The 24,313-nt window shown below is 27.9% G+C and overlaps 2 protein-coding genes across 2 annotated transcripts in view; one reads left to right on the top strand and one right to left on the bottom strand.

The window, feature by feature from the left end:
• The window catches only part of LOC107439828 (ubiquitin carboxyl-terminal hydrolase 22), a gene marked incomplete in the record, with an annotated part of 28,394 nt that extends 18,117 nt beyond the window's left edge, over window positions 1–10,277 (top strand). Inside the window, 4 exon segments of the mRNA XM_043046800.2 lie at window positions 945–1,059; window positions 6,059–6,210; window positions 7,508–7,654; window positions 9,645–10,277. Of these exon segments, the coding sequence (XP_042902734.1) occupies window positions 945–1,059; window positions 6,059–6,210; window positions 7,508–7,654; window positions 9,645–9,696 (466 nt within the window).
• Window positions 10,278–10,712: 435 nt separating this feature from the next.
• LOC107439827 (coiled-coil domain-containing protein 40) overlaps window positions 10,713–24,313 on the bottom strand; it is a 40,591-nt gene continuing 26,990 nt past the window's right edge. The window contains exons 14-19 of the mRNA XM_016052544.3: window positions 22,246–22,415; window positions 20,852–20,943; window positions 20,181–20,301; window positions 18,393–18,581; window positions 13,766–13,924; window positions 10,713–11,035 (exon numbers count right to left, since the gene is read on the bottom strand). Coding sequence (XP_015908030.1) covers window positions 10,799–11,035; window positions 13,766–13,924; window positions 18,393–18,581; window positions 20,181–20,301; window positions 20,852–20,943; window positions 22,246–22,415 — 968 coding nt within the window. The 3' untranslated portion in view covers window positions 10,713–10,798. The remainder of the gene's footprint in view (window positions 11,036–13,765; window positions 13,925–18,392; window positions 18,582–20,180; window positions 20,302–20,851; window positions 20,944–22,245; window positions 22,416–24,313) is intronic.

Genomic DNA, 24,313 nt, shown 5'->3' with positions numbered 1-24,313 from the left:
TAAAAAAAAATAGAAAATAATGTTGAAATTTGAAAAAAAATCGTTTTACAGAGGTTTACTGCTTCAGAGAATATCGTTATATTGAGAGGAAGATAACATTAATCCATATGCAAGTTTGGCGGGACCACGGAACATTATCGTAATAGAGGGAGTTATTGTTGTATCGGATATCGCAGTAGCGAGAGTTCACTGTATAATGTTTTTTTTTTAAATTTAATATGTTTTTGTCAGAAAAAATTGTAATTTTGTTAAGTCATGAAAAATTCTTGCAATTAGTTATGGAAAGTCATGAATTTGAAAATTTAAAATGTAGCAGATGCCTTGTGTACAGATTTTTCCATTTTCCAAGAACTAGAAAGCAGAGATGAAACATGTTTTGAAATGTTCTCTCAGTTTTGACATGTTATGTCAGTTTTGACACTTGTATTGTAAAATGTTAGCTATTTTAAACTTGCCATAATAGGCATTACTACAATGCTCAGTCCTAAGACTGGAAAAAGTCTAACAAGAAGTTATTTAATAGCATTCTCATAATTGCTTTTAAAACAACTGTCTAACTATCCAAATTTTTTGCTGTCGGGATCAGCATTGGTCTCGATTAGATCGGATAATCAACTCTTTACTGTATTAAAAAAGTAAAAGTTTTGCAAAAACACGAATTGTCTGTTTTTGTTGTATTTTTACTTTTCCAATTTTATCCCACAAGCTAGTTTTGGCATTTTTAATCATACACTCACTTTAATAATCTTATATGATTATTTGGTAGATTTTAAAAATGTTTTTTCTTTCTCCTAAAAATTACCTTATCACAAATCACACCTGATGCCTATATTTTTTTATTAATTTCATTTTCAAAATGGGTATTAAAACTATGTATTAAGGGTGGTTATTAAGGAGCACCCATTTATTTATATTTCTTATGATGTATGTTATTTTTTTTACAGATATACTCAACCCGAGATGCTTCATAGTAGTTGTGATAGTTGTCAACAATATGGGTTATCTAAAAAGCAGCTAACAGTACAGAAACTTCCTGTTGTAATTAGCTTCCATCTAAAAGTAAATTAAAAATATTTTCTAACATTTTAGTTACACCTAGTATCAGTATTTGCTATCTAATTGAGGGTCCAAAAAACCATAATTTCTTTTCATTTTAATGAAATTATTTAGAACAAGCATTTAATTTTTTTTGTTGCTAATACGTGGAATTCTGTGAATTTCAAGACCATTGATTCATAGACTTAAGCGAATCCATAATTTATATTCCGGCAAAATTTTCACGGAGTTCCACGAATCTAAAATTTAAATTTCGTTAATTTCGCAAAATCTTGTGAATGAGATATTTATTCTGCCTATACCAGCAACCTCTTTTTTTTTCTTCCCAAGTTCTCATTCACATGATAACGACACAGATTTGTTAGAGAAAAATGCAACTTCGTGAACAATGACTGACAAAAAAAATTTCATAATATTTTTGGCTAAAATTGATGAACTTCTGTGGCAAACACTGAAATATAAAATTGATTATCTGAAAAGTAATTACATAATGGCGAGCCTTTGAAAGATCGTTTGGTTAAAAATAAAATGGTGTTTTTTTTTAAACTTATATTTTAATGAATAGCAATTTTGAGGCAAATTCCGATTTATAATAGAAGAATTATTTAATCAATGTGATATATTTGCCCACAATTAGACTTAATTAAGTTTTGGATGTAATGAATAGTAATTTGGCCAAATATTTGGTGGCCGAATAGCAACATTTGTTTGAAAAAATATCACTAATAAATATTATTAACTTAGCTATATTATTGTTATGAGGTGAATGATTAAAAACTATGATGGAAATATTTAAGATTATTAGATATTAAGATAATTAGAAATATTCAAACTAAATGAAAAACTGAGTAACCGCTATTTAGAAAAAAAACTAAAGTGGTAAAGTTGAAATAGGGAAATACAAAAAATTTTCTGGAACAAAAATTATCCTTAGAACATTAAAAGAAATAGAGGCCATCAGAAACGATTTTAAAAATGCTGTGTCATAATAAAAAAACAAAAGAGAAACAAATAAAAATAGTTCTTAGTTTAGAAATGTAACTTTAATGTTGAGAATCACACTTTTCTTGGTTACCTAGGTTCAAATTCCACCCAAAAGAAACTTAGTCCAAAAATACTTATCCGAATATTTGTTATGTCCCTAATTTTTAATATATTACAACATGGAAATTTCGAATCACATAGTTCAGAAATCACTTTTTAACTCGCTTTATACCATCGTAAATCTTTGCTTCTGTCTTTTTTTTTTCCTTTTGCAATCCAATTGATTTTCTCATGGTTTTTAAGATTCTGATATAATTATGACATGCAAAATTTGAATAATCGCTTTTTTATATGCTCGGATATCGTAAATCCATTCGGCATTTCGATTGTTTCAGCGGCTATTATTGCTATAAATTTTCTCAATTTTTTTTAAAATCCCGACTGCATTGTTTATACATTATTATAATGACACGCAGAATTAAATTTGTGCATTTATTACCACTTTTTTATGCGACAATACTAGTTTTTTCGATCGACTTTTTCATAGTTATTGATACTGATTTCCTCATGGTTTTTTAAATCCCAATGTTTTCAGACAATATTGAAAATCAAGAAATTTCATTCGCATATTTGAGCAATTACATTTAGACGTACTATTTTTGCTAATACATGTGTTTTTTTAAATTTTGTTGTTAATCTGACAACTAGTAACTGAATGCAAAAAGAAGTAATATGTAATTTTGTTTTCAATATATATATATTATTCTATGCATTAAAAAGAAAATTTATTAGATAAGAAATTTTCCTTTCTCGCTTTAAATTTTATAAATGTTTCCTTTATGTCCAAAAATAAGTCTTTTATTTATCTTCTATATACAAAAAGATAAAAAAAAATTAAGTACTAAAAAAAAAACCTCACATTAAGAAAAAAGTTTCAGATAATTTCTGCTTTCAAAAATCACTCATCTTTTATAATCATTTAAACTAGACATTTTGATGAATTTTATTCATAAAACATTATAAAGTTCAGTACTATTTCGAGATTTATTTGATGTTTAAATATTCTGATTCTTCATATTTTAAAACTAGCACAAGTATTAAAAATAATCTACCTAGATGTTTTTTTTTTTTTTTTTTACCAAATTACCAAAAATAATGCACATGGTCAAGGGCGCCGGCCGAATAATATACAAGGGGATGCAACCCTCTAACAAACTAACCCCCCCCCCCCGAAAAAAAAGTTAAGAATATTCTGTTATTACATTTTGTTTTGTTATTACATATACTTTCATCTGTTAATTTTTTTCAAGATGTGTACATACACTTCTTCATTGTTAACAAGATATTTAAAAAAATGTATGAATTTCTTGTGCTTGTAAATTTTGCCATGAGAAACTATATTGATGACGCTGGCATAGCTACTGACTTTGAAACACAAATAACTACAAACAGTAGTTTCGTATACTAACGTGTTTGTGCACGCTTAACATTGATATTTATTGTGTTGATGAAGTTTTACAGTTGTGAGAAGTCAGTTTGTGTTATACACCTTTGTTAAACTAAATAACTAATAGAAAACGTAATATTATTTATATTTTATTAAATGAAATTTAAAAATATAGCTTAGATATCTGCCCAAGAAAAAAATCTTTTTTTTGACAGTTTAGATAAAAAATTACTTTCGAGTGTACGACTTATGAATAGATTTTACAAATTGACTGCATTCTGATATTTTTTGTAGAAAAAAGTAACTTTACGTAAGTATTTTTTTACAGATTTATAAATTCAATTTTTAATAGAATTTTTTTAAGTCTTCAATCAGTATTTGCAATAATGAATTTCCGAGAACTATCGTTCAGGAACACACCGTTTTATCCAGCTGTAGCGGAGGCAATCAAAATTGGCCCAACTCTTCTAGCTACTACGTGCACTATTGAATGCCCTTTTGGTGCAATGCAACGCATCAAAACATAAAATCAGTCTACAATGTCTCATGAGAGATCAATGCCTCATTAAAATTGTGCATGCTCAGTGTACTTAAGAAAAGAATCAAGGATTACTCAGAATTCATTGAAAAAGTTATAAACAGATTTGGGCAGCAAACAAGATGATTACAATTCTTGTTTTATTTAACAATTATGTATCAATAATTACTTAATTATTTGTTTTTGAATAATTTTATAACAAAATTGTTTTTCTGTTTTTTTTATAATTGTTTTAAAAAACATCCATGGTGTGCAAGTGCACCCCCTTGCCTATGGATTATACATAGGAAATTATTTTGGAGTTACAATTATTATTTTTAGATGTGTAAGATAAGTTTTAACATTTTGATTAAAGGAAATCACATACTATAACTTATAAATAAATTATTTTGCATGCATTTAATACTTTTATAGTAAAAATGTGAATTTAAAGGTTTGAAATAAAATAAAAAAATAAAATTAAAAAAAAAACCCTTTAATAGTATAGTATACTTTCAGTTATTTGATAATTTTTTGTGTTTAATTGTTTGTTCAGTTGTGTTTTTTACACCACTCTTATCTCAAATTAGTAAAATGTCAACAAAAAAAAATTGAAATACTTCTTATCTCCTTCTAGAGATGATTGCGTTTCGTTAATGTTTGCATCATATAAAAATGTTTGATATTTTACTTGACTTTGTTGTTTATCTTGATCAGGAGTTTCCAAATTGAACCTACTTGTGACACATTTAAGAGATAAAGGTCTTTACATGACTCTTCTATCCTATTATATTTATCTTTAGCATATTAATAAATGTAATATAGATATGTACAGTGCACAAAAAAAGAACCATCCTTAATAACTTTTGATCTAATAATTGGATCTTCACGATCTAAGACTTAATGGCTTGAGGGGGTGACCTCAAATATGCTAATAAATGAGTGCAGACATATTTAAGTTACAAAATCTGACAGAAAAATGCATTTTTTCTGCATAAACATACCTTTTTTCTCTACAGATTTAAATTTCTGACCCTAAAATAAAGCAAGCCGCCACAATCTGGGAAATATGGTCTCAATAGTTTGGTCCAAAGAGCGCTCCAAAGTTCTGACCCCTTAATGTTAATTTTACTTTTTGCGTATTTCGCTATATCTCAAAAACTTTTAAAGCGAATTAAAAAATTTTGCACACAAATATAAAGTTCATTTGTCCAAAGATAATTCCATTTCAAAAATAACCTTTATTAAATATTTATTTTTTTATTATTTTATTTAATAATGGTTGAAACAATTTTGAATTGTAAAGTATACAAATTTTTGCGTCCTTTTAAAGTATATAATTTTGCGTGGCAAAATTTAAAATTTGAGCAAAATCGTCGCATAATTTTGCCCAAATTATTTACTGTGCCATGTAAAATTATATTCTTTAAAATTATGCAAAACATTGTATACCTTACAATTCAAAATTTGTTTAACCATTATTAAATAAAATGATAAATATTTAATAAAGGTTATTTTTGGCATGGAATTATCTTTGGACAAACGAACTTTATAATTTTGTGCAAAAAATTTTAAATTTGCTTAAAAAGTTTTGGAGATATATCGATATACGCAAAAAGTAAAATTATTATTAAAGGGCCAAAACTTTGAAGCGCTCTCCTGATAAAATTATTGGGAACATATTTCCCAGATTGCGACGACCCCCTATATTTTGTAGGTCAGGGTGGTTTTTGCGTGCTGTACATTTCTTATTTGTAGGCCTTTTAAAGAAGTTAGTAAGAAGTAACTGATAAAAATTAAAGAATGATTAGTAAATTATATTTACAATTTTTGCAAGCACTTTAATTGTAATGAATAGAAAAACACTGGTGGGAAGAGAAGAATACTGTTCATAGAAATAAAAAGCTGCTGAGAGATAATAATAAAAAAAAAACCTAAAACATTTTGCATGAAAGGCTACAGAGACACAAACTTTGGAAACTCCTGCTTTAGGCAGTATTTTATTTTAACTAATAGAGCTAATTATTTATATAATTGAATCTCTATCTTTTTAGCGTTTAGAATTTGGCAAAAAAATTACAACTTATGTTAAATTTCCTGAATACCTCAATATGACTCCATTTGTATCATCAATACGTGGTACATCTTCTAGGACTAATGAAGAAAGTTCATTTAGTAATTCTCCTTACAATAGTAGTGATAATAAGTAAGTTATTTCAATCAATTAGAAATTTTCCTCTGTTTGATTGTTTTTTAAAAAAAATAGCTATAATATTAATTAAGAATTCTTAAACATTCTTTTTTTATTTTGATTTAATATTGTAGTTTTTATTACATATATAATTTATTCATTTAAAATGGTCTCAATGTGTTGTAATGGTATAAACAAGTTAGGTTTGTTCTTGTTGTTAAATGTTTCAACAAAAACTTATTTGTTCAGTTGTTTAGTATATCCAAACTTTAATGTTTTTTAAATATTGCAAATTTTACGCAGAATTTATAATTTTTTAGGCATAAAATAAGGCTTTTACCAGCCCAATTTGAATTTACTTTAATTTCTACAGAGTTTAAATCTGATTAAAGCTCTCAAAAACAACCTAAAAGTCCATTTTTTTAAAAAAAATGTTCTCTTATTTTACCGTATAATTTTCTTCCAATTTGTGAACATCTATTTTTTTTGTGAGTCAATGTTAAACTCTTTGTTTCATAGGCAAATTTAGAGCAGTTTTTCTGATAATTTTACTACTTCAAATCGTTATGCTTTAAACAATTAAAAATTTTGAAGCCTATGTTATTGGCATTAAATATGTTGAAATATTATAATTAGACCAAACTAATTCTGCGAAAGAATAATCTTTTACAACATTATTAAATATTGCTGTAAAAACTTTTCATTCTATGTAATTATTTTTCATTACTTAAAACTTTTACATACATTTATTTGTATTAATTTCATAGTTGAGATCTTTTATAAGCTGTATATCAAGAGAGAAATTTTTTCTTTTCTTCCAATGCCCACCTGGAGAATGACCTTGCATCATATAGGCATCTGAAGGACTGATTTATTGGCCACTCTTTCAGAAAACCATATTAGGTGGGCCAACATTGCTCCCACAATAAAGACAGATAGTACAGAGAAGGAAAGAACATCGATGCCTTGTCCGAGATTCAAACCAGAATTTTTCTGATGCAAGGTCAGTTCCCTGACCTCTACACAGATTGGTCGGCTGGCATGTGTAGGGGGCAGGGAACTGGCCTTGCACCAGAAAGGTTCTGAGAAAAAAAATTATCTTTTCTGTTTTAAATGGGGAATAAATCAAATAGAAAGAATGTAAAAATGAATGTCTTTTAGTCCCTTAACCATAATTTCATACTCGTCCATTTTTTCTCTCTCAGTGGGTGAATTTAAAAGCTCTTATATAGTCTTAATAATTTGTTCAAGTATTATATATTTTATTAAAAGGTTAGCCTATGTGTCAGTGATATTCTTTATTTCCAAATAGCTTTTGTTTGTTTGCTGTTGTTAACCACACTGGAAATAAAGAAGGTGGTCACTATATTTCATTTATTAAAATGAAGCAGAAGTGGTATAAGTGTGATGATGACATGATAACGAATGCTACCGTAAATGATGTCCTCGTGAGCGAAGGGTACAGTATCATATTTTTACTTATTATATACATATTATATACTGGACATATTATATACTGACATATTACATATTATATACTGGAATTTTCTCATCAGGAATGAGAAAATTCCAGTATATAATATGTAAAATTATATAATTTGCACATGACCCATAGATAATTCTTAGTATATAATTTGCACATGACCCATCTATAGCCAAGCATCTAGTCCTATTTTGAAGGGATTTCCTATTGAAAAGTCCTATTTGGAAGCTAAAGTTAAATTATACATGAAACAAACATAGTCATTTTAAAACTGTTCTTTAATACTTTAATGTTTGACTTACTTTTGGTTGTATGATCTTGCTAAATAGACCTTATTTCTTGTTCATTTTACAAAATAACTAAGTGAAAGTATTACAAATGTGTGGAAAAATAATTTTATAACTAGAGCAAATATTTATGTTAATTTTTATCACGTTTAAAATATTTCTCAAATTCTTTTTCTACGAAATAATTTTTCAAAATATATTAAATTTTAAAAAATGACTGGCTGAGCATTTTATATTTGTATCAAAAAGTTTCCTCAAAAAACAATTTTCTTATAGAATAAAATAGAGGGAAATTATATTTTAACAAGAAAAAGAACGGACAGAAAGACATCTCAAAGCCTTTCAATTAGTTAAATTGTATGCGAATAATATTTAACACCATTATTTACTCAACTGTATAAAATGAAGAAGTCAATGCATTATTTTTTTTAAAAAGTATTCCAGACAATGGAATTTAAGCTCATTTGAATGAATTCATACTGTTTTATCTATTTAAGAGTATCTTGAATAATCAAAGTTTATTTAATACTATACTTCACTGAAAAATAAAGATTTGATAATGTCAATTTTTTTTGTATAATAATTGGGTTTCACATTTAGTTGTGTAGTTAGTTGCATTTAACTAAAACTTAGATGGAAAATAATTTCTTAACTAAAACCTACAACTATAATCTACTTATATTTGAACCAAACATCAGATTTTGTATTGAATATTGCAGTAGAAGGTTGTTGAAATAATTCTTCACTTAAGTTGGAGTTGTTTGGGGTTGGCAATAAATAGGATTCACACCAGCAATGAGAAATGACTACCTTGGAAAGGACTCCAATAGGACTATTTTGGTATTAATTTAGTGATCCAAAAACTTAATATGGTGGACAAACTTGAAAAAAAATCGACCTTTAAAATTGCATAATTCATGTTAAAGTACACATCAAAAACTATTAATTGCCATCGTGACACCCTAAAATTAATTAGGTTCACTATCCCATAATGATTGAAGATAAGTATTTATTAAAATTAAGTGAAAGAAAGCTGAATAATATCTATAACTAGATGAGGAAAACAGAGAAAGTAATAACTAATGAAGTTTTATATTAAAAATTATCTAAAAATTATAAAATTGTAAATAAAGTCAAATCTAAAAGAGCAAAAAACAATGTTCATTAATGAACAATTATAGTGACAATACGTGAAAGCAAAGCACTGCACAACAAGTAAATTTGAAATATCAACATTTAAATAAAAAAATATCTTGTGCCAGGCTTTTCAGCTATTCCATTTGAAAAGTTCTAAAACTAAAACCTTACATATGTGTAGAATAATAATTAGTAGATTTTTTTAAGTGCATTGAGTTTGATTAAAAAAAAAACTTTTTCATTACTATTTTGTAATTTCCAAACATATTTCAGGTACACAATTCTATCACCCATGTACAATTGTTGCCATACTGGCGTGAAGTCTAGCAATAAACTTAATTTTAAAATACTAAGGAACTGATCATTAAAAGCTTGAACATCCTTAAGCTCTACATTTCTTATTTGCTTATATATCTTGAAAAACTAACCTTATACTTCTCATTTTCTACAAATTATATCTGAAATTATATTTTTACAAATTTTTTCTGCATATATCATCTTTATAAATGAAGGTTAGAGCTAACTTAGTTTGCTTTTTATAGGTACCTGTTATTCTATCACAAAGAAGTAGTCGATTACAACAAGAAGGATTGATTTTTTATAATCCCAAACCACTTGTGTTCGAAATTGTGATCTTTTTTAATAAAAATAATAGACTGACTTTTGGTAGTGACGTGGTGCATGAATCTAAGTTTTGCTCAAAACAATGTTCGGAGCTTCAAGAAAACCTTGACTTCCTCTTTTACCTTTGGCCGTGACACTTATTAAATCTTTCTTTGTTGCTCTTGTGACTAGCATGAATGTGTTGAATAAGAGGGTTTGATTACACATATGATTTTAAATATCTTGTGACAAATGACTGTATCTCAAAGATATTTAAATACTATGAGCTTTAGCTCTGTTCCTTGTGTATTATTGAATGTTTCTTTGCCAATTTATGTTTTGTAGAATAAATTCAATGTGAGCTTAGAGCACATTTTCCCATCTTGTTGACCTGAAACGTATAAATTGTCTTATTTATTCTTTTTTTTTTATCAATTCGATTAATGAATTTTTTTAAAAGAATATAAATTCCTTATAATAAAATTGTAGATGGTTATTTACAGAAACTATGTATTGTGCTTTCTAATGTACTGTATGGTGTTTTATGTTAAAATAAATTAAAGAGAAGTCGATTGCGTTATTTATTTTGCATTCATTAAAATAACTTGTTTCCTATATCTTCAGAAAGTGAAGAAATATTATGTTCTTCATAATGTTGATGCTTATTTTAAAAAACACCATTGTTAATATTAAAAACTTCAAGCCTTCACCTATCTATCTATTCTACGAAAATTCTAGCAATGGAAAAAATAAGGCTTAAAGATTAAATTTAATGTAAAATTTATCCTTTGAAAATTTTTTTAGTTAATTTCATTAGCGAAATGGAAAATTTAAAGAAAAACATTTTTGAAAACAGGTTTTCCAATTTATTTTTATACCACAAATGACTAGAAATTTTTATCAGATATGGCATGAGCGACTTCTTGAAAAATTGTGGATAAGGTAAGTAAATGAAAAAGAAACTGTCAATCAATATAAACTTCAAACATTAAAAGGTTAATATACAAAAAGACCCATGAAGAAATTTATTACCTTTAAAAATGTTCATACATAATACTGTTTAAATGTAATATAAAAGATAACAGCGAACCATTCAAATACGTTTTGAAGCAGTTATGTAATCTGTTATTTTGCGAAAAGTTTTTTCTAATTCAGGATATTCATTTATTACAGCGTGGGATATTACTTGCATAGCCCTCAATCCGTCTTGAAGCTTACCAATTTCTTCTAATCGATGCATTTCATTTCTCATAGCTCTAACATAGCTTCCATCTAAAACTTTTTGCATAAATTTTGATTCTTTCTGCTTGAAGGATAAGTTAATGACAGCCTTAAAGAAAGAAATGTATAATTAATTAAACCATTAGAAAATAAATAATTATATTTTCCACAAAAGTATGATTACACTTATTATATTTTTATAAGAATATTTCTTATTGTTTCAGTGAAAAAAATCAATAAAGTCAAATATTAGATCAGAGATTTAATAGAGTATTTTACCTCACCATCAAAGAAAAAGACGTATATTAAACAAACACCTTGATACATCTATAGTGCTGTGCAATAGAAAACTTCAATATAGAGAATTTTATATACTTGGCATTTTTGTATAATAGCAATTTTTCTTTTTTAGGAATAAATTTTGTATTATCAGTTTTTTGAAATCCTATTTTAGCATTCACAGCATTAGCAATAGGAAAAAAAATAGTTTTCAAGCCACTTTTCTTGAAATCTACTGGGAGACATTTTTTTTTTAATTGCACCGCATTGAGCCATGATGGCTTAGGAGATAGAGCTTTTGCCTATCAATGAGGAGAACTCGTTTCAAACCACAATGATGGCTGGTCGCTACGAATTCCTCATCTAGCTGGCATTCACTTACTTCAGTGGTAGATGGATCATGGGTCCAGGGAAGGTTTTCCTCTCCATGCAATGCTAATGCAGGTTAGTTCCATCAAAAAGTCCTGCATGAAGGCAAATTTCTCCCAATACTTGATCCAGGAAATCTCTTGTCTTCTGGATTGGGTTCAAAATCACAAGGCTACGGCTTTGAACATTAGTAGTCGTAAACCCAAAAATTAGGTAGATTGTTTTACTCCAAACATAAATTGTTCAGTAGGAACTTTGATTGATCTGCCATGTTAATTGCAGTTTGGGGGGAAGCACATAATAAGCAGTTATAAACTTTTTAACTTGATGTAGCTTGTTGTGAACATCAATATTGCTTGTGTTTAAGTTTATATTGAAAACACATTCATAGCAGGGCTCGAAAAAACTCAAAAATTTTACCCGTCCCCGAGGATGGCTTGTTCAACAATGTACCCGTCCTCCTTTGAAACTAACCCGTCGCTTCTAAATAAATAAAAATATAATTTTCTCTTATTTATTACAAACATTTATATAAATTGCACAATGAATTAGTAGTTACTAGGATTGCATTATACAGTAATAAAAGGAATACTAGGTTACTAATAGGAACCTAGAATTCCTTTTATAAAATAATTTAAATGACAAATGTCTAGTTATCTGGAATGTCAATTTAACCGAGGGTACTGCGTTTTTTAAATGAATCAAATATAACGTTTGCAGTTCCACAATCAAGCTAATGATTTATAGAGGTTTCTGCACAAAAATCTGAAAGGGGTTTTCCATTTAGGTAGATGTTCATAATTGCGTTTAACGCTTCTTGTTTAAGACCAGTATGTAATGTTTTTTTTTTTTGTTTTTGTAAGTTCATTGCTGAAAAGTCCCTTTCAACCGCTGCAGTACGGGACAGAGAACATCAATTCCACAATGCGCAGTATAATGTTGCTGTATTTCTAGATTAGAGGGTCATTTTAGAAGTGAGGCGCTAGACTCTTGTAAGATAACAAAAATTGAAATGTATCACCAACATTAACGGGAAAATGGCCGTCCGCGAGGACGTTGGATTCGAGAAATTCGTTGTCCGCTGGGAATTTTTGACCGCCGAGGTCGGGTGGTTTTTCGAGCCCTGATTCATAGGGTTGTGGCTTGTATTATAGCTATAAGAATGAAGTCTTGTAGCTCATATTTTCTTTTTGTGTGAAAAAACAAATATACCAGAGATTGAATTTTATAAATTTATAACCAGCCATGAAGAGCCGACCAAATTCTGAGTTTAGAACTATCAATATTCAACTCAGTAGCTTTGTAAATTTGAACAATACAGAAGACAAGGGAATTCTTGTATCAAGCATTGGAACAATTTAGCCTTTCTGGTGGACTTTTTGAAGAAATTTAACCTGCTTTTGCATAACTGGAGAGGAAACCCATAAAACCTCTCACGTTTAGCCAGATGGTAAGGGGATTTTAACCCATCTACCACTGGAGGATATTTCATGGCAACGTTGTGGTCAATGCAAACTGAAAGCAGAATTCGTATGAACCAGCAATTGCTGGATTCAAACCTGGGACACCTCATTGGGAGGCAAGCGCTGTATCCCTTGAGTCTAGATCACAATCTGAGTCAAGGTCTCATTAGGCACAACATAGTGCTCATTTCATCTGTAGGTTTTTGGAAAGTGAAGATAGACATTAGATGATCTGATCAGCTAGATCTCCAGACCTCAACTCTATAAAGCCAGTCTAGATCCTACAGAGAGAGAGAGAGAGCAATTACAACCCACAATCTCCCATAAAAAACTAAATAGTGAACCCCCTGAAAACATTGTTGTAGAAGGTGTGGGCTCAGTAGCCATTGGAATACCTCTCTTATTTCCTTCATGGTATGAGGTTTGCATATCACTGGAAATAAACTGGGAGACCATAACCACTCTTAACCTCTTTTTCTTTATTCGATTCCTTAATCACTGTTTCATACCTTTCAACTTTAATGAGTGTAATACATGATACAAACAGACTACATACATTTGTTTCTTTAAAACCTATAGCATTCTTTAACAAATTGAAAAAAGTTTTAATATTAGTGATTATAATCAAAATTAATGCTTAAATCTATGAAATATAAATTAACCTTTTGATCTCCGTTAGCTTTTTTCTAATTTAAAATGAAATAAAAAAAAATTCACAAATTACTTACCAGTCTTCTTTCCTGTTCCTTATTATGCATGTCATACTGCAATGATTTAATTTTATTCATTAGATCAGTAGTTAGAAGGAGCAAGGAATCTAATTCTTGTTTAGTAATAGACTGAGTCATTTTCAGAGATTCTATTTCTTGAAAGTATTTTTCTAGAACCTGTTGAAAATTAATGCAATAAAAAATAAATAAGGAATGTTATATATATACTATATAAAATAGTAAGTTTTTTCTGATAATGCCTTTTAGTTAAGAATCTTTAAAGCTTTCACTCAAATTCAAAAGTAAAATTTCCTGATTTTACCACAAAAACTTCAGATCTCATTTTTACTATTTACAGCATTTGTTAAGTCATTATAAATACTTTTGAAAGAGATAATTATCAAATTTTATATAAGAAACTAAATATTTCCAAGTCAGGGTTTAATTTATGCACAGTATGTAACTCAATTCAACAGATTAAAATTTTTCATAAACCACACTAACTTTATGGGTCTAAACAATGAAATTTGCATTTAAGAAATTTCTATAACTAAGCAAGAACTATAAAATATTTATATTATTTGCATGACTATTTGCTAAGATGAGTTTGTTATAAAGCTAAATTTTAAAATGTAAGCAAATCAAAATTTATTAATTTGTTTGTCGCTAGTTCTGCAGAAAATTAAAATTTTTTCTGAAAATAACAAATACTTAAATATATATTTTGTGAAATGATCGCTAAATTCCATAGAACACAAAGCCCCAGATTTCACGTTTTGCACTGTTAAGATCTTCCACTTTATTTTATTACATAGAGCTGATAAACTATAATAATAACACTTCTAGAGTTCCTTTTAACACAGAGTTTTGCCTGTCACCAACAAAAGAACAGATTTACCAGGTTATCTCATGCAAATTACTTTAAGAACATTTAATAGTATTTCCACAGATGCAATTCGGATATTCACAGATAGAAGCAAAGACCAACATGGCAAGAGTGATAGTGGTGTCCTCATTAACTCATCATCTAGTAGTCTTACTAACAAAACTAGAAGTTCGTATTATTTCTCAGTCTTCTGTTTAGAACTAATAGCAATAGAAAAAGGTCTCCAGGCTGCAGCCTTTTGTACTGCTAACAAAATAACATTTGGATTCTTACTGATAGCTGCAGCTCTATACAACATCCGAAAAACTGGCACCGTATTGGCCATAGCGCATCTATTTCAATTTTGAATTCACTAAAACAACTCTCAATCTGCCAAGATGTATATTTCCAATAGGTACCTTCACATGTTGATGTTGGAGGAAATGAGGTTACTGATGCCTTAGTTGAGGAAGGAACTAGAATAGTTTCAATATATAAAATATTTACAATGGGTACCTTCATGTGTTGATGTTGGAGGAAATGAGGTTACTGATGCCTTAGTTGAGGAAGGAACTAGAATAGCTTCAATATATAGAATATTTACAATGGGTACCTTCACATGTTGATGTTGGAGGAAATGAGGTTACTGATGCCTTAGTTGAGGAAGGAACTAGAATAGTTTCAATATATAAAATATTTACAATGGGTACCTTCATGTGTTGATGTTGGGGGAAATGAGGTTACTGATGCCTTAGCTGTGGATGGAACTAGAATAGCTTCAATATATAGAATATTTCCAATGGGTACCTTCACATGATGTAGTGACGGAAATGAGGTTACTCATGCCTTAGCTAAGGAAGGAACTAGAATAGTTTCTACTTGCATACTAACTTTTCTGGAAATCTACTCAAGAGTAAAATCTGCTGGTGTTTCTTATTGGCGCTCTCCTCTGGTACACAATTGGAATAGTGGCAAACAACCTGGAGATGCTCTGACATTTGAGGATGGCCGTGCACTGCCAAGACTATTGTGTGAGTACTTAAAATGTCTTAGATTTGATTACTGAAAAAAGATCTTTCCCATCTGTGGAAAATGTAATCCCTAAAATCCTACATCTGATCATCTCCTCTCCTGCTTGGGACTTGAGAGGGAAGATCTGAGACCACTTCTAGTTTTGTACTTTCTGAATGTATACGGTCTCATGAAGCTGGTCTAGCCTATGGGCTAGATTAGTTAAAATAAGCAACAACAAGAACTATAACAATATTTCGAAAACATTATTATAAAAAATAATAATAAATAGCTCAGGAGAGATCTAGAATTGATTCAAGAAATCAGAATTTAATATAGTTTCTTATTGAATAATTTATAATCTTATCGAATAACTTAGTAAAGTTTCTTATTGAATAGAGATGTCCTAAGACATGATGCTCATTACTTTAACAGTGCCACAATATGCCATTTCTATCCTTAAGTTTCTAAGAAAATGATCTGATGATTTTTTAATTAAGTCATATTATAACAGTATCATACATTTAAGAACCAAAAAGAAATATAAATTAATTTAATCATAATAATTACAAATGTTGCCTAATTAGTGAAGAGTACTGAAATGTTAACATCCAAGAAACAATTTAAAGAAATTTTTTTTTTAAAAAAGTTGCTAATCATCAATGACTATCCCAATTTGCTTACACATCGAACTTCAACCACTTATTAAAGAATTTTTATATTTAAAAATTGCAATAGATTTTAGAATAATTTAATTTTAATCTCTCGTTAATTTCAAGGTTGGTGATTTTGGAAGGTTTTTTTAAATAAAAATTAATGCTACTTGAAAGAAAATTAAATTTCTTTGATATCTAGGAACCCTAGATTTTTTGTGTGGAAGTTATGATAAACACAGGAATGGTTGGAATGTTTAGAGATAGGTAAATAGATTTTTTTTAATTGTTTCAAAACGAAAATAATTCTTTAATTTGCAAAAGGGTTAAATAGGCATATGCCAAGCCAATTATCTTGGTCTTTCAAAGAAATCACAAATACAAAATATATTTCACAATTGAATTTTTTTTCTTCTTATTTTGGTCACAATAACAAAACATAATTATTGATTTCCCGTGTCCTTTAATACATGAAAATCAAGGGGGTGCAGTTTATATCCATGAAAGCTGATTCTGAGACAAAGAAATTTCAAGGTTTGAGAATTTTTTAGGATCAAGCATTCAATTGAAATCGTAAAAATATACATAGGTGTCAAAAGCATTTATTTACATCCTCTTTAAAGTTTCAAAACACAATTTACAACATTTGATGCTGAGGAAAAATAAAATTTTAAGATTGGGTTGGATAAGAACCAACTTTTCTTCAAAATTTCTCCTCAATCAATACTTCCTCCCTAGTCTTTCCAGTTTTCTTCACCATTCTTTGTTCTTTTTTTTTTCTTTTTTTCTACAAGGGCAGGAGCCATTTTTTTTTCTAGCAAGGCCTATCTTCAGTATGTAATAACTCTCAGGAAGAACTGATTTTCCACATTATAGATTTCTCAAAACTTGGTAATCCTCAAGATGCACAAGATAGAAATCCAATTGACATTTTCATGAAAAATTTGTTTAAACCTTTTTTTCCCTTCAAAAAAAATAGTTTTTTTTCTTTCTTTTTTCTAAATGTTTTCTTGTACGTAAAATGATCTAAAAGCTCCCAATATATCTCGTGATGGGCTAATAACAAATAAAATTTAATTGTTGCAGCTATATTACTGAAAGTTAAAACAAATATTAGAGACTGTGATTTTAATTTTTTATTTTTAATACAACAGGAGGAGTGAATTTAGATTAGCATCTTAGAATAATAAAAATAATAATTAGTAGTAGCTAATTTTGATTCCTAATTGTCAAATATCTATAAAGCAAATGATTTTAGATTGTATGTGAAATCAATTAACAATAATAATGATAAAATTCTACTCATCTTATCCTATTTCCAACTATCCTTAAATTCTCTTCTTCATTTTAATTTACAATATCAGTAACAAATCACACTAGTTTTAGAAATAGTTAGAATTAAGCTTTACAGACATTTGAGAAAATCAAATTCCATTCAATAGCACATATGAAATGCTGAGTAGAAAAAGGAATTAAGTAAAAAGTTTAAGTGAAGTTTTTTTTAAAAAAATTCAAAATTTCTCAGGAAAATATCCTATTTTTTAAATTTAATTTCTCAAAATTCATTTATATTGCCAAGTCATGGAAATTGGTCATGGAATTTCAGTGAAGGAAAGTACTAAATGACGGTGGGATGTTTTTGGAGAGGCAGAAAGTTAATAGTGCAACTGACAAAAAACAGTCAAAGACAACAGTTGAAGGTCTCTAATTTGGCTGATTGCAAATAAGAAATGAAGGTGAGGAATAATTTTTATTTCCTCATACTAAAAAAAAACCATATAAAAACTTGAAATTCGATTAAAATGCCACTATGAATCCTCATCCTTAGCTATTCACATACAAAATTTTTTATTTCCTCACATATATCGAAAAGATCAACCTAAAAACAATGAAGACTAAAGGTAAACTAAAAAAACTTGAAAGCTAATTCCCTAAAATGCAACTTAGCAACTTTGCCCACTCAGCTTTCCATATAAAAAAATTTTTCCCCTCACATACCATGCAAAAAAAAAAAAAAAAAAAAAGCAATTCCCACAAATTCATTAAAATGCCACACAAATCTTCTTCCACTCAGCTCTTCATATACAATTTAATATATATTAGTTTAACATATTACTTTTTTTTCTTCCTGGACTTTTTTCAGGGTGTATTTAATCCTCTTCTTTACATAATCAGGAGTTATTTTCCTTTTTCCAAAAACTGATTGCTTGTCTGCTTCAATATATAAGTTAGTATAAGTGTAAACTGCTCTTCGCATTTCTAGAATCAGTTTCTCTTGTTCTTTTTTAATCTGCTCTTCTTTAACCTAGAGAGAGAGAGAGAGCATTGATTGAATAAATATTTTAAAAATTATAAATTTAGCATTAAAAAAAGGTAAAACTTTTGGCAAAATTTGAATTTTGAAAACTTGGTCAATAAAATGTAAAATATTGTCAACTAAAAAAAATAAAGCCATCAGGACAGTCTCAGTGTTATTTAAGTATTATTTATTTTCAAGCAATATTTTGGCCTGGATCATATAATTGAATGCCATACAATTTTTCAATTTTTAAGACAATGAGTCTAGAACCAAACTACATTTTGAGGAAGAAATTGAGTTCTGCAAAAATAAACTTCAGCCACATTTAAGCAAAACTGCTATTGAAAATTTAAACTAAAAAGAGTGTAACAGCAAAACCATAGATGAAATTCACCTGAAATGATATTTTAAAAATATCCCAATACTTTAAATTTAAGGATCTCTAAAAAAATACAATAAAAGTATTAAAAGCAATTCATTTTCTCATTTGTAAATATAAGTAACGCTTCACGGCAAGGAGTTAAGTTTAACTTTTATAATGATTTTATTACTATGTATAAGGTAAATTGTAAATAGCACTAACTTCATGTCAAAAGAAATAAACTGTTGTAAGACAGATATTTATTATTAACTCCTTCAATATTATATGTAATTTTTAATGCTATCCTTAAGAAGTTTTAATAACATTTATGAAAATATTAATGTAGTTTAATAATTACCTTTGCAGACCATCATGAAGTTTTAATGCTACTATACACCTTTAACTTAATATTAAATAATATGATAAGGATATACAAATTAGTCAAAAACAAGTGTTTTAAAAGAAAAGCCTTTCTTTGCAAAATAAAACTGATTGTTCAAATCAGATTTCACTAGTTTAACGTTTTCATTGCAGCAATGGTACGCCTTTGTCCCACCCTCTGCGAATTCTTTAAAAATATGTTTGTAAATTTATACTGAACATACTACAAATAAAACAAATTAATTTAGAAAATTATTATCTCGCTTTTAGCACATAGCAAATGTTCTTGGAAGACTTGTTATTTCATCCATTCTGATGAAAGAACTAATTATCTTAATAACAGTGATAGATACATATCGACATATATTTCTGTTATTACATACAAAAAAAAANATATATATATGAAAATATCAAATTCAATTATAAGAACTAAGAAAGATATATTTGTATTTAATTGTGAAACACAATTTTTAAAATGACTAAATTTTGTGAATGAGTGTACTGTTTACATTTTAACATTTTATTGAATATTTTTCACAAAGATGTTATAGTAATGTTTTTAAGCTTTTATAGAAATTACAGATTTCAAAATAAAATAAACAAAATGGCAGCTACAGAAAAAAAAATTCTAAAACTATTAAGTTTGCAATATCATTTACATTGTAAATAACAATTACATTAGAAAGAAAATTGAAAAGAAAAGAAAGTCAAAACGCAAGGAAAGCAGCATTAATTATAAGTTAATAGTAGATGTTTATAAATATACGCACATAAATATCTTATGACCACAAATACAATGCAAGTTTTATTTTTAAACAAAATATACTTATAAAAAAAATATTATACAAAAAAATTTCATTTACCTGTAAGCGTCTAATTTCACTTTTTAAGAGGTAAAATTCACTAAGATGTTCGTCCGATTTTAAAATTTTTCTGGTTTCATCAGCCAAATGAATTCTACCTTCCCAATACACAATGCATTGTCTAAAGAGAAATATAAAAAAATTTTAGACTACTGCCTTCTAACATACAATTTTTATATCCTAAATTTCAAACATATTTAAGAATGGCTTAGCAACAAGATAATTATTCTGGTTAACTTTACAAGTAATAATTTTTTTAAAAAAAGAAATGAGATAAAAAAAATCAGATTATAAACACATTAATAGTAAATTAAATCTTAAAATGAAAGCTTTCAAACACTGGAAAAAATTTCAAATTATTGTAAATAGAAAGAGATAATTTTCATAAAAGATTTTAATAATTGGTATTTTTACTTTTGAACTTCATTAACTTATTTTGGTACAAAGGAATTATTTTTTGTATGTATCTAAAATGGAATAGCTATTGAATTATCAATCTGAAAACTTTATTTTATGAAATAAAATAAATTTAAGTTACCATATGGGTAATAAAAATAAAAAAAACTTATCCTTTTTGTATGCATACTTAGCAATGATAACATTACATACAAAATAATATAATTTAGGATGATATCTAAATATATAAATAAAGTAGTTTATAATAAACATACTGAGTTTTTAATAGTTTCCTAAACCGTTTCTTCTTCTTTCGTCTTAAAATTCTCAATTCATTTTGCTTATCCACGTATCGGAATTCAGCATCCTGCAAAAGTCAGAATATTTATACCAAGCATTATCTAAAGATAATCAACAAAATGATCAAGTTAATTAAATAAAATAAAATGGTAAAAACAAAAAAAGTAAGTTAGAATACACTAAAACAAAATATTTTAAAGAAATAAGACTGGAACTTTTACTTAGTGAGATTATTCAGTTATCATAGATCAAAGGGGCAAAATTTTGAGCATTTTTAAAGTCTAAATATTATTAATTTTTCGAGTGCATATCAATGGTTAGTGAAATTTTCAAATACTTAGATCAGGTGTTTGTGATTAGTCAGTTATCATAGAGCAAGGTGGCAAAAGTTTAAGCATTTTTACAGTCTAAATCTTATTAATTATCTAGTGCAAATTAACGCTAAGAAAATCACGTAAGTGTGATTATTTAGTTATCATAGAGCAAATTGGCAACACTTAAACACATTTACAGTCTAAATATTATTCAGTAATTTATCTAATGCATATTAAAAATTTGTGAGATTTGCAAAAGCTTAGAAGATCAGGTAATCTGTTCAAGTAGATAAAATTCATTTCATTCTTTATCTAACTCCCTTCCAACCATTTCTGCCTTCACTGGCTTTAATCCGTAATCTACTTATTTTTATTATTTTTTAATAACTGTCGTTGAACAGCCTAACAAATTTTCAGGTTATGGCTACCAATGTTCAACTCCGTAGCTTTGTAATTTTGAACCCAATCCAGAAGACAAGGGCACTCCTGGATCAAGTATTAGGATAAATTTGCCTTCAAGGAAGACTTTATGATGGAACTAACCTGCATTTGCGTTACATAGAGAGGAAGAACACAAGAACCTCCCATGGTTAGCCTGATGGCAAGGGGATTCTAACCCATAATCGGTCTACCAATGAGGATATTTTACGTCAGCACCGTGGTCGGTGCTAGCCGGATGCGGAATTCGAATAAACCAGTCTTCGCCAGGATTCAAACCCGGTTCATCTCATTGGAATGTGAGCGCTCTATCCCCATTGCCACCACGGCTCTAATCCCAATACTTAACAGAAATGAGTCACCACAATCAACAATAAGCCAATAGTTTAGAATCATAAAAAAAAAAAAAACTCAGCCAGATTTCACTTTTAACATAAATCGAGTATTTAAGCAAGCATAATGAAGAGTTGGAAGCTAAAAGGCCACTGGGTCATGCAGTATAATAATATTATATTAAGAGATGAATGAAATCCAGTTTCTTTACAAAAATACATCTATTTAAAAAAAAATCGTTGCAGTTAGTAAATTTATTTAATGTAAGAAAAAAAATTATGCACCTTCAAAGTTTTAATGAAATCAAATTTAGAGAGCTCTGAAGTTTGGAGGAGACTTTCTTGGAGATCTTTCCTTTCTTTCAGTAAACTATTGATATGAACAATTTCATGTCCAATACTTTCTATTCTTATCATTGCTTCTTTGATGTCTTTTTCTTCTTTAATTATATCAGCTAATAACAGAAACATTTAAGCTTTTACTAATTTAATATAATTAAAACTATTTCATCAAGAAACTTACAACTGTTGGCATTTAAAAATTTACAGCTATAGAATAAAAAAATTAGATAACCCAAGATGAAATATATATGAACACAATATAGTAAGTTTAATATACTGTGCATAAGTTGCAAGTACATAGAACCCATAAAATAACTTTAAAAATATTAAAAAATTTTTAAAAAAATTGAATAAAAATTAAAATAAAAATAGTTGAAAAATAAAATAAGGAAAAGATAAAATCTTGTAATAAACTCACATAATTATATCCGCAAAAAAGAGTGCTTTCTAATATTTATTACTATAATTGTAATGATATATTTTTCTATCGTATTGATACATTTTGCTTTGGTTATATTAATACGATGCTATAAAAGTAATCTCTTTTGAGGACATAATTGTATGAGCTGTGATGAGGATATATCTTTTCCTTTATTTTGCTTTCCAACTTTTTTTTAAAAAATTTTGAAATTTTTTTTATATTTAATTTTATAACTTTTTCTCTCATTAAAATATTTAAATAATTTCTCCATGTTTTCTTTGTATTTTTAACTTTCCCTTTTTTTTGTTTACAAGCTATTGAGCTTGGTATTATTATGATAATTCAAATTTAGTGATCGGGAGTAGTGAACTACAAGCAGTGAAATTGCTGAAGTAGTATACTTTTTTCGTAGTTTGTTGTGTAGTGTGCTATATTTTTAAAAAAGTAGCATAATTAGATGTATGATACAGAAAAAAAGTAGTTGTAGTGATTCCTGGGAACTACTATTAATGTTAGTTTAAAAAAGAAACATGGTTCTAATGCAGCTGATTTTTCAAATTTAATGGGTACAAATAAATTTGATGGGTTTGCGAGTCCATCAATAAATGCAACAAAAATGACCCTATGACTGATGCTGAGCATTGAGAGAAATTATGTATTTAAAATCACATATAACTAATATTTAGGAAATTATTATGCCATCACGAAAAATAGTTAATTAATCAGGATCACACTTTCAAATGTGAATGCACACTTGTTAAACATTGATGCTATTTCTAAAGAAAAGGAACACATTTTTGATGTATTTAATTTCTTAAAGAATAAAACAGCATTGAACAATTTTAAATAAAATATAAAAGAGCATTGAACAATTTCAAAATTGCAAGTATTTGATAATTTCACATTTCTTAAATTAAATATTCACTGTTGATAAGACATAAAAAAATTGAAGGTTTTAATTAACAAATTCGAAAAAAAAATTTGGAATAACAAATTTGCTCATGTAAACATGGATAATTATTTCTAAATTATTTTCTTGTATTTAATGGAAGGAAATTTCCTATTCAAAACTATTTGGAACATAGGTTTAAATTAAGTTCTCCAGAAAAGTTTGTCTCTTTGCAGTAGCTACTGTAGTTCCAAAGTAGTTTGTAGTCACTACATTTAAAAAAAAGTAGTTATAATTAGCCATATTTGTAACAAAATTGTAGTAAACTACAAAAATAATATAGCTTTTCCGATCACTGTTCAAATTATTTTATAAATTTCATTTTTATTTGTAATTTATTACTTCATTTATTTACCTAATATTACTAGTCACTTAAAAATAACTTTGCTCTATGTCAAAAGTAACATTAGAAAGATTTCTCGATATAAGGGTTAAATATAAATTTTGTATGCATATCAACAATGCATTGTAGTTAAATCGTTAAATAAATAGTTACATTTTTTTCAAACAAAACCAATTTTAAAACCATTATTTTTATGGAATGATAAATATTACAAAATATTGTAAAAATATATCAATATACTGTATAAGTATGTATATTGATATCAAGGGACTGTATGCAACTATTCAATAATATATTA

This window comes from Parasteatoda tepidariorum, chromosome 10 (genome assembly GCF_043381705.1).
Source record: "Parasteatoda tepidariorum isolate YZ-2023 chromosome 10, CAS_Ptep_4.0, whole genome shotgun sequence".
NCBI classification, from domain to species: domain Eukaryota; kingdom Metazoa; phylum Arthropoda; class Arachnida; order Araneae; family Theridiidae; genus Parasteatoda; species Parasteatoda tepidariorum.
This window is presented reverse-complemented; position numbering and strand designations above follow the sequence as displayed.